The sequence below is a fragment of the Falco naumanni genome, chromosome 3 (genome assembly GCF_017639655.2).
Source record: "Falco naumanni isolate bFalNau1 chromosome 3, bFalNau1.pat, whole genome shotgun sequence".
In the NCBI taxonomy this organism is placed as follows: Eukaryota; Metazoa; Chordata; class Aves; order Falconiformes; family Falconidae; genus Falco; species Falco naumanni.
In genome coordinates, this window is record NC_054056.1 from 50,723,714 (window position 1) to 50,735,785 (window position 12,072).

General features: G+C 40.0%; 1 protein-coding gene across 2 annotated transcripts in view; it reads right to left on the minus strand.

Moving 5' to 3' along the window:
• Positions 1-1,191: 1,191 nt before the first annotated feature.
• Positions 1,192-12,072, minus strand: part of NR4A3 (nuclear receptor subfamily 4 group A member 3) — a 28,972-nt gene continuing 18,091 nt past the window's right edge. For both annotated transcript variants that reach the window (XM_040588582.1, XM_040588581.1), the window contains one exon: positions 1,192-3,383. In XM_040588582.1, the coding sequence (XP_040444516.1) occupies positions 3,121-3,383 (263 nt within the window). In that variant the 3' untranslated portion in view covers positions 1,192-3,120. The remainder of the gene's footprint in view (positions 3,384-12,072) is intronic.

Genomic DNA, 12,072 nt, shown 5'->3' on the forward strand with positions numbered 1-12,072 from the left:
AGCCAGACATAGGTGCTATGGGTCCACGAGCCCTATAGCCATGCCCTCCCTCCCTTGTGGATGTCATCATCTGCGAGTTAATTGCAATCCCTTCCTGGTGTGTAGAAGTACAGCGAGGGGCAGGTAAGTCTCTCTGCTCTGGACTGTGTGTGGTTCAGCCTCTGGGACAACCATGGTCCAGCTCCCAATACCTGAGATTGTGTAACCAGATACTGCCGGTCTTAGTGTTATACAAAAGCTATTTTAATCAAAAGACTAGCCATTAAATTGCCAGTGTTCTTAAGCATGCTTCACCAATTTTTCCACTTTTAAGACTCAAGTAGACAACTTTTTTAATGTTTTATAAATGATAAAAAATTCACATCAGATTTTAACAGAATTAAGCATACTTATTCAACACACATGGGGCCTCTGAAAAAAATGTTATTCAATTTAATAATTTTAATTTACATTGTATATGTACAAGAGCATTTCTTTCAACCCACAGGTTAACACCACCAAAAAAAAAAAAAAAAAGAAAAAGAAAAAAAAAAGTACTGCGGTTAGCGGAGTGAAGAAACTCTCGAAACACTGTTGTCTGAAATAAAAGCAAGGCACTCTCCCTTAACACCTGATATATTCCTGAATTCTGCCTAGACAAAGGCATGTTCACACTGAGAGAGCTCTAAGAAAAGTAGATTTATTCTGCGTTAACTCTTTCTTTTGCCACTGTGACGTGTCACTGGTTGTACTCTGGGATCAGTCTGAAGATGACATGAAGGACAATTCCACAGATGACGGGATTTGGGAGAGTATCACAGTTAAGACTATCTATGGAAGACTGGAGGACACTGGCTACGCGAAATCTCACACGGGGGCTCTGGACCTGCTACCTCCCACTCACATTCTACTTAATAAATAAACCTTGCTCAACGAAAAAGCAATTTTACTGCACTATGCTGATTTGCCTGAAAATTCTTTGTAAGGGCCCACTCACAAGAAGTGCCTGCAAGCCCTCCTCTGGCTGGTGCTCAGCACCTGGCAGGATTTGTCCCCAGATAAAAGTAATTTCTCAAGGGACTTTGTGTCTTACACAAAAGGACAAAAGTAAACATACTTCTGGATTTTGTGTCTGTATGTTTTTGTATGCGCACATGTGTGTGAGTGTATATATATATGTATATATATATATTTAGTATATACAAAAGCAAATTCAGTCAAAATATATTTGTCTTGCTGGTCAGGCTTGTTACAGCAACCTACAAGAAACATTAGCTTCTCTGATATTTAATTATGCTATTATGTTTGCACATAAGCTTAAAAGTCAATACAAAAAGCAATACTTTTCCAAATATTATCTGCAGGTAAACTGGAAATATTAACTATAGTGATTAGAAGTCTGTTTCCCTATTGACACTACTATAAATCTTGATATAAGAATAATTTTTTCATAAAAGCACATCCAAACATAGTTAAGTGATAAAATACCAGATTACTATTTGAAAACCATACAGTGACTCAATATCTGGGTTATCCTTTGCAGCAATTAGGCAATTCATTTGGCATCTGTTTGATTGTATAATTTAATTTCCATATAAACAGCATAGTTTAAAAAAAGACAAAAGCTAGAATGTTTAAAGCTAACAAAAGATACAGTGACATCAGGTTGACATTCAAAAATTTCCTTAGCAAAATGACCAACAAAATTTTGACTTAATACAGTGCATATAAAGTTTTTTAGAACTAAACTTCTTAAATATTATTTGAATTTAGCAAAACATGAGCAAGATTTTAATATCAAAGTGCTAAACAGTACTGCCTTAGAAGTCACTGCAAATAAACTGTAAAATAACTCTGCTTGTGATTTGACAAGATATTTTATATACAAATGGTTAATAAAAAGACACGCGCACACACACACACGCACACAAATATAGGTATATACATATATATATATACACATTATATATATGTATATAGTTTTCCAACTGGTGTATCTGAGTCAGTGTGAACACCCCATTTAGTTATCGTGTGTAACAGGGCTCCCATGAGCTGGCAGTCATTGCAATAAATACAGGCAAAGCCATTACAATATACCATGCATACAAACATTTATACAAATAAAGACACTATGCGACAAATTATTTCATATTAATATGGCATCAACAGTATAAACATACAAAAAGGAGTACGAACACGGAATGTTTAAACGCAGCCCACTATATCCTTCCTAGCACTTACATTCATACTATTTTACAAGACTTGCTTGTTCTTGAAAACCATCTTCTGTCTGTTTACTAACTAGTCACTTATGTTAGAAGTCTGGAACTGACCTATCCCTGATGCTGACCCTGTATGCTCCAATCACTACTTACGCGGGTTTCCTTAGCTAAGGAACAACTGAGGCACAATTGCTCCCGTGTCTTCCACATACATCTGTCAATAAGTCACGCTACATGGAATCAAGTTTGGAAAACTCTGTCAGGTAAGTTAGTGCATGTAATTTTCTCACTTGATTTCTTCCGTTTGTTTTCATAGTAAAATAAATTAGTTAATAAACGAGACTTGGTAAGACAGCACTTTAAAAAATTGCACTTGAACATGGGAGCTAACAGCCATTGTCATTTTGCTATATTTGATTTGTATGAAATATTCAATTGAATGTACTTTGCTAAAAAAGTGAATTTTTTGTTTAGATTGTGCTGATGTATGTGCCCTTGATGCAGGAAGTATGCTAAAGGTATCCTCACAAAATACATACTACCCTGGCAAACAACTATTTGCTGTTCTTGTTTTCAAACACAGCTTCTACAATTTTATTCCTCATATACCATGAGGTGTTAAACAACAGATTTAAAACAGTCATGTTAACCTTTTACTGCTGCTGGGATAGCATTGTCCAAAAGTGCCATATTAGCCGTTTAAAAAACCCAAATCACACAAAAGAAAACAAAGAACACAACCCCAAACCAGTAAGCCAGTAAGTTTCAGGCCTCAGGTTGTAAGGACAAAGCGCCAGAAAAGACCTCATTTTAGACTCGGAGCTGCTTTTCTGTTAAGTGAGGGCAGAAATGTTAGCTGTAAGTCACGATCCGTTTGCCTGCTCTGGTGGGCATTTGCCTTTCAGGAGGGTGGTTTGACTCAGAAAGGTAAGGTGTCCAGAAACAGCCTGTCGATAATGGAAGGGGCTGGCACCAAATCTTCCAGTTTCAGGTAAAAGATGCGCTGCAGTCCCAGTGTGCAGAGAGAACGCAAATCAGCCAGAACACCCAGTACCTTCGGCTCTGCAGACTCAAGCGGTTGTCCTTTGTTTTGGCAACTGAAAGTTAAGTGATCTTTCAAACTGCTTGTGATCTTGTTGCATAGCTCTTCCACTTTCTTTGGTTCTTTTAATCCATGTCGTTCTGCAAAGCAAGAGAAAAAACACATCAGCATCCCTACCACGAATTGAAAGAACTCGTTTTCTTCAGTGTAATCCAAATTCATATCCTGGTACTCAAAGCAAAAAGTGCTTTGGAAGTGTAAGATTTCTCAAAACAGCTGGGGTTATACGCTAAGGTCCCTTTCAACCCAAACCATTCTACGATCCTTTACTGTGAGGGTGGTGAGACACTGGACCAGGTTGCCCAGGGAAATTGTGGATGCCCCATCCCTGGAAGTGCTGAAGGTGGGGCTTTGAGCAACCTGATTTAGTGGAAGGTGTCCCTGCCCATGGCAGGGAGGTTGGAACTAGATGATCTTTATGGTCTCTTCCAACCCAAACCGTTCTATGATTGTGTGACCCCATGTCGGTTAACCTTTCTGACATGCAAAGTAAGAGATGGCAAGTGCCCTTTTCTCTTTAGCTGCTAAAATGGGTGGCAGAGACGCTCAATTATGATTGAAATTCTAGTACAAGGAGTCCAAGCATCCTGTGTATCCTGAATAATTTTCATGATATGAGACGGAATTAATTGGGTGATTTTCCAGCAAAACTATCACAGGAGGTGTTTTGGAGATTTCCGTGCTTCCCCACCAGTCGTGAATGCTCTATAACTATGGCAACCATTATTTATTCAGTGAATTCAAGTGGCGATCGATATCCTTAGCCAGCTCCATCAGCGTCCGGCCTAGAATTCCACCAGGAATTTGCAGACACTGTTATAAGAAACTAAAGGCACCTTACCACCCTTTGTTATTTTCATCAGCTGCTGCTTTTTAGTTTATTCATTTTTAGAAGGTCTAAGATAAAAGAAGCCTGGAAGTTAACTGTTTTGCTTTGTGCGAGCAATGCCTCAAGTGGAAAGGCTGCTGGGTTATCCATCACAAAAACCTCAGCATTCCTAAAGGGGGAGCTGGGGTTTGTCCCCAGCTTCAATTAGCCTTTTAAAATACTAAAACGATGTTAAACACATCCACAGTTCTTTAAGTATAAGCGGAATGAGTCAGATTAGTGATTCATTAAGAGCAGGCTCTTCACAGGTACATGGGGAAAGAATGTTGTGTTGTTCACTATCAAGATTTAGTGGATAAATTAATCTAACATTTCAGAACAAGAATCTCAAATAATTTTGTGATGTTTTGATTTGCCTTTGACTTTGAAATTCACAGGTAAGTATGAACTCGCTTCACAGCAAAGTCATAGTAATTTACACATGAAACAGGATTATACCAGATAAGGCAGTCTAAGAAAATGCAGGTTAAATTAATTTTAATCCACTAGACATATAAAAGCAGTGTCAGCAGCAGATGAGGACTAATTTTGGCAGTTCTTGTGTCTGATGCATTTGAAGTCATCTGCCTTCCCTGGCCCTCTCCCCAGTCCCTGGCAGCCACGGGCTGCCCATTGCCCCCAAGTCTTACTCCTCTACTCCAAGAGGGGCAAGCAATAGACACTTTCTCTGTCCATCCCCTAATGAACAGTGAAAGAGTACAGTTTTCTTTACTTCCAGAAGCAGGTGTAATGTCTTCACAAGGCATAGTGGTGCCTTGCCCAGGCATGTGTATATGAACTCCTTGCTGCCTCCCCTTACCACCTGTTTTGACTAGATGTTCCAATAGAACAGAAGGGATTCAATGAAGGCAGTCAGAAATGTAGAGGTCTGTTTTTCCACTGATATGCACCCATTTTACACTTCTTTCAGCTTTAGTTACTTAGGCAGAGCTAGCTGCTGAAGAATACTGGTTTGGGATGAGAGATGTGCAGACGTGTACGTCTCAGGCTGGAAGATACTGTGGTATAGCATTTAAGTACCATCAATCTGCCCTGTTGCTTCAGAGCAACACTCATCCAAGCAGTAACATCTGCTTTGGACATCTTTTTCACCTTGCAGGAATTAAAAACTGTAGGTATTCTAAGTGCCTTGTTTACATTAAAACACGAGGAGTCAATGAATATTTAAAGCCTTTCCAGTAAATGGTGTATAGTGTAATTACATAAGCCTTAACTATACAGGTCACTGTGAGTAAATACTTAGGCAGATTCTGCCATTAAAAACCTGGGTGGATAAATATTTTATACAGGTTTGAAAAGCTGTAGGGTTTTGTTGTTTGTTTTTTTTTTTACCACTAGCCTACTGAGAGAATCTGCAGGACATTAAATTAATCTTGCAGTCTTTGAAGAGTTCCCATCTTTTAATCTGTTTTAAGGTTGTTTCCTGGCTATGTAAGTGAAAATGTCTTTGTAATTCTAAGGAACTGAAATACTAGAATGGATCCAAAACCTGACCGGAGCACATTTTTAAACCAACACCTCAGTAGCAGTGTACCTGGGTGCAGAGTACCAAAAATTATCTCTGGCTCTGGAGCGTACAGCAGCACCGTTAACATTTCCAGCCAGAACTAAACAGTCTTTGTCTCATGCTGACAAGTTCAGAAGGTTTCATGAACAAATCGTACCTTTGGCGGCTAGCCATGAAACATACCAATGAAAAACACAATATGTGCAAAGATTATAATATTAGTAGCCTTACTTTACATAAAAAAATCATGGAAATTCAGAATTAAGAGATACCCCATCCTTAAGCTGCTCTCTGGTGCTACAATATTAAAGCAGTCTCTGATAAACCAGACTTCCTCTCCTGCATGAATTGCCACGCAATGGCCTTTGCTACTTGCAAATCTCTACAAAGGTAATTCCTCATGACTGGAACTGCCTCAGGGGTTTTCAGTCTCCAATCCCTAAGGCATCCCTTATGGACCCATAGAAAGTCAAAGTCCCTTCTGCCAGTAAAGGGCACTGGATGCGCTGGCACTGCCACCGCGGTCTCTGGTGTTAGCATCCAACTAGTTTCGGAGGAACGTACTTGTGTAAGAAACAGCTCCTCTGTTCGGTAGACTTCAGGAGTCGGGTCTAATTTACAAAAAGATTTCAATTTAATAGGATTTGAAAAGCAGGAAGCACATTTTCTTGCCTTTTCCACGTGGCCAGACCCATTTTCACAGAGACAGGCCCACAGTCTTACTCAGCCTAAAGGGAGCAGCATGAGGCACCTGTGGTAAGTGTGTGCACTGGCACTGAAGCCAATGGCCTCTAATTGTTCACCATCTTCCAACGGGTGTTTTTATCCACATGGGAATGATGAGGCCAAGATTTATCACAAGAAAGAAAGCTAGTCAAAACTGGCAGCTTATCTCTAACTGATCGAGGAAACATGTAAATATTATTATATTCAGACTTTCTTACAATGACAATTAAAAAGGCTTGGGTAAAGTGAATATAGGTTTTCTCAGCTTGTGTTTTAGGATACCATTGACTTTTGCACGAAAAGTGGTGATTTATGGCAAAGATGCTCTCCATAAGCCTGTCAAAATGATTCATTGTAAATCTTGCCTCTAGAGCTCTGCAAACTTAGCAGCTCATCCTGGCAAAGTGAATGCAGCAAGTGTTTTACACCTTTCCCCTCTTCCCAGGAATCTCAATGCAATTCTGTGCTATAATTATGCTGATCAGCAAAAACTTGATAGGAAGAAAGCAAAAGAGCAGGAAAACCCGTCACCAGCTGTGCTAGTTCTTCTTTCCTAATCTCTGACACAGGGTAGATTATGCCAGGGCTAGGCAGACCGAGTGCTACCTGAATGAGAAACAACTCCTGAGGAGCCCAAGTATTTCAAAGGCCTTGAGTACCTCAAAGACCCTTGAGCACCTCAAAGACCCTTGATCTTTGTGCTCTGTGTCACGGTGGGTCAGTTTTAGCCTTAATTCCTCCTGAGGTGTCAGTCTGACCAGAAACGCAACAGTTTTATGCTGCAGACTTAAAATAGGCCTCTTGATTGTCTCAGTTTCAATACAGTTACCTGATTTCCTCCTTCCCCCTTCACAATCCTCTTCCCCGTCTGTAACGCAGACAAACACAAGGCTCAGTTGCCTATAGCTTTTTGATTGTCTCATGCACACTCTGTGACACAGCAAGATTGCAACTCAGCAGATCCAAGCGTCTCCTTTCCTGTTGCAATGTGGCCCATATTCATCCTGCCCGACTCTCACGCCCTTCGCAAGGGTGCCCAAGCTAGGAGCGGAGACTTCTCAAGCTCCTCCTAACATCAGTGGAAGGATGGGCTTTTTTAAAAGATGATTACAATTTTAGATGGATGACTCATCTTCTGGAGGTGCCCTGTATTCTCCACCAGCTGTGCAAGGTACCTAAAGTCAGATGAGCTGAATAACCACACAGGACATCATAGTTTGTTCCCTCCTTTAAGAAAACCACAAAATAACACAGACTGCTGGTTGCTGTAGAAGGAAAGAGTTCTTGCCTCAGCAAAAGGGTGGGAGTGGAGAAGGAGTGAGTACTTCACTTTGATGCTGACAGTATTTCCCTCAGCAAAGTGGCAGGAGGAAGGCAGACAATGCAATCTGGAGGGTTTGTGGGTTTTTTTTATATAACTGGCTCTCCTACACTCCTCCAGTCTGCCACCTGCTTGTATGTAGACCCAGCACACGAAGCACCCACTCTGGAAGATCCTGGCAACAGGACTGAAGGATATCTGCTGCTGAAGAGTAGGTGAGCCTCGACAAATTCATGTTCAGAAGGGAACTGCAGCAGCCAGACCCTTTGTAGCCAGGCTGGACTCATTACCACTTCTTGGTATGACTGATGGTGCTAAAAATTGTGTTTGTAAACTAGAATGGAAAGCCCAACAGCAGGAAGACAAACACAAACTTAAAATTAATTGAAACCTCAGAATATTCTTCAATGTACTGGTGCCAGTCTAACGAAGCTTTAAGAGTGTGAATAAGCCTGATACATACAGTGGGTCTGGGCTGGTCTGTAACACATTTAAAATAAAACATATGCTGAAAGAGCTTGGCTGAATGAGGGCTAGAATGCTCTGTACTCGGCAGCATCCCACTGAGAGTGTCAAGTGGGTAAAACAATAATATTTTGATGTGGATAGAGAAAGGAAGAGGCCGAGAAGAAAAGCACATCAATGAAAGAGAGAAAAAACACCAGCAGTTTTAGAGCAGGCAGAAACTTGAGGCTAAATTAGAGTGTGCCCTTGAGATGATCTGCATTGGATTCTCAGTCTTTATATTTTCACACTGTTAGAAAAAACTGTACAACAGAGCATTATAAATGGTCATTTGGGAAGTTAAGGAAGCATTTTCAAAACTAATACGAGCTAATATCTGGTCTACTCTGCAAAGCTTCATCATCAACACTATCCAGTCCAGCATCGAGTGGTTTTGCAGGAACCCTTGTGACCATGCCACACACTGAACTGATAGAAATCACCCATGTGGAACTAAGGACAGAATTTGTCCCAAGATGACCAGCATTTTCTTTACATTTTGGCACTCTTTTTTAGCTCATTAGATCCTACATCCCAACAGAATAAGTGATCCAAAGAATAAGAACAGGACAGAACCAATTTCTTGCTCTCATGGGGATGTGGGGCGAGCGTCATGTGTTGTTTCCTAACTACTTTCTTCTGGCTGATGTTTAGTGAACCACTGATGTGCTCCAGAGGAAGCTGGGTCCAGCCCTTCTTAACCGACTGAAGGAAGTAAAAAAAGAGAAAAGACACAGACAGAGGAAGATCCTAAAGGAGTACTTTAAGGAAAAAAAATGTGTTTTGGCATTGCAGAGTTTTAAGTTAACTGTTCGCAAGCCGCTCACAATAAACCAGATATACTTCTTTCATTCTGGGTGCTCTTTCAAGCTGATATCCTATTTGAAAGGACTTGAAAATGCAGCAGCAATCTGACATGATGCTTATCCTTCTAGGCAACATACTGTAAACTCCAAGGAAGCATAAAATAAACAGAAAAAGCAAAGATATATGGACTTTCTAATGGATTATACAATGCAAAATATTACAAAATCTTTTCCTGTTTATTTTGTTGTGCATACCTTTAGTTTTACTCATAGTAAGCAGTGAATTAGCAAGTATTATGATACTCACTAAGTCTCCTGTTGTTCTCTTCAAAATTACCAAACAGAATGAATGGTCATACATGCCTATAACTATGTATCCAATGCTCTGACCTGCAGCTGTGGAGCTTTTCAGCTCCAAACAAGTCAGCTGAGTTAGTTAAAGGGCACTGGAGCTACTGGGGCTGTTACTGGGGAGTCGACTTGACATCCCCAAATGGGAGATCAGCCTTCAGTACCTTGGGACACTGGGAACAGTGGAATGCCTTTTAATCTCCAACACTAATTTTTACATTTATTCCCTCTTCCTTCACTGGGAGACAGATGTCAGTTTTCCCTGTCTGTCTTGCAGAACGGAGAACATTTGAAAGAGAGCAGCGACTTCTCTTTTCTCCTTCAGCAATACTGCCAATGACTATTATACAAGAGGGTTTGTTTTCTAAGAGCACATCTTTGCTCAGGCTGTGGAGAGCACTCATGAAATCAAGAAGAACAAACAGGTCTTTATTCCCAGGAGGTTTTTTCCTTACCCAGAGAGCCAATTCTTGAATTTGGTGCTACCTATGATGTTGTACAGTATTAAAACAAGCTATGACTATTACAGAACACTGGGTTGTTGTCTTTTTCCTTTTTTGGTTGAACCATCAAGTCATGACAAGTTGACTCATGCAAAATAAAAACTGGAGCAATTTGTGTAATAATGAAGAAAATCTTGCTCAAGCCAGCATTTCAGTTTTGCAGTGTTGCTAATAAAAGTGAACAAGCAGATTCACAAAACAGAGCTTTCCTGCTCTGTCCTAGCTTGCAGCCCAGTAACAGGGCTATCCATCTGGGACATGGGAGATTCACAGTCAGATTCCCTTCCTGTTGGAATCAGACCAGAGACTGGGCCTTGGGTGTCTCTCTGAGCACCAGCTTGTTCCCAGATCATCATATACAACAGCCATTCTGCAGCGCATGAAATATGTCCAATGGCCTCAACACAAAAGACAGTGATACTCAGTAGTCAGATATCTTATGTACCTGGAAAAGGTCACTCTCTTTTGCTCTGACTCACAAAAAGGATTTGCACCAGGGTTTGCTAACTACCCATTGCCTCCAACAGTCCACTCCAGGAGAAAAGGGTACCTTCTTCAGAGAGCAATGGCCCCTCAAAGACCCACCTAAACCTAAATCATGCCTCAAAACAATGCTTAAAAATGTTCAACAGATTCCTGATTTCTAAACTTTATTATTTTTTCTCTTTTGGCGGGACCAGCTGAAAATTAGCACATGGCTTGTCATACTCAAACTGTAGGGAGAAGACATGAAGACATTTCTCATGGGATGCCACACCAGAGGCAAATCTCAAGGCTTTCCTGAACATAGAATTTCAATATGCTACCACTGAGAAAGTCTCAAAAGAACCCTGTCCACCAGCACTTTGTGCTGCAGTGCTCTCTTAGCCATAATTACCTGGTTTCCTCTTTCAGGTTTGTTTGGGTTTTTTAAAATATTGTTCATTATGCAATACCATCCATTTTCAGGTGACCAAATTTCTGGCTGAGTCCCTAAGTTAGCTAGCTGACCTTGGAGATCTGAAACTGTGAATATAGATCAGTAGACACAGGAGCTTTGGTCTAACTTAGATCACATGAAAGTATACTCTGTCCTTAAGAGCAAATCAGCAGAGATATACTGGCCCCGTGAAATAAAAGAATAAGCAGAAAACGACTTTGATTTTAAGCACCATCTCATAAAAGTAAGAAAATCAAGAAAAACTTGACAAATACAGAAAACCTTAAAGCTTTTATGGACAGAAATGGTCTCCTTTTAAGGGCAACCGTTACTTCCATTTGTTTAGAATTTTTGGGAAGACCAGCACAATATAGTCAACTCCTGAAAGGATTATTATCAAGGTAAGGAAGAAATGTGAGGTGTTACGAACTGGAAGCTTTTTCCACTAAATATCTTAGGATGACCTAAGCCAGCCACTGGACAACTTTGACTCGTCATGTAAGGGCAAGCAAACAGTGTCTAACTGAACAAAGAATTATCGTATTAAATCAGGGCATGGGTTTGTAAGGAGAGTAACTTTTCCTTCTATACGATAGCTTTTTCTATATTCGCTTAGACAGCTTGCTAGGATCCTGTTCATTGACCTGCAACCTCTCAGTCCCCAGGAAGATAAATCAAGAACAAGCTATCTGTGTCTATCTAAAAAAGACACATCTAATATATAGTAAATAAACGAAATTAATGATATGTGCTATGTATGTGTGAGCTTATGTGCCTGTATGTAAATATATATGGAGAGAGACAGCATCTGTCCTTGGTTTATAGATATCTAAATGCATAGGCATACAGATATGTATTATATAGGTATATAGGTATGTATATACATACACACATATATATGTATTTATAATATATATATGTAAGTATGCTTGAACACATGTCAGTGGATGTTTATATTATATACAGGAGTAAAAAAATAAGGTTGGTGTCTTCTTTCTCATTTTAACATATCACTCCTTTTGAAAATTTTTCATACAGAACAAAACAACTCCAATGAGTTATTCTGGACTTAAGCATTTTATCAAAGAAACTAGAACCTGGACCTTAAAGTACCCTTTACACCTGCAGAAGAAACGAACAGAAATTACTCAAACACCTGAAAATACTTTTCTTAAGAAACAAAGAGTTACACACATACACTAACCCTTCACCAAAATGCAGGGAGGAAGCGTAACATGCAAAT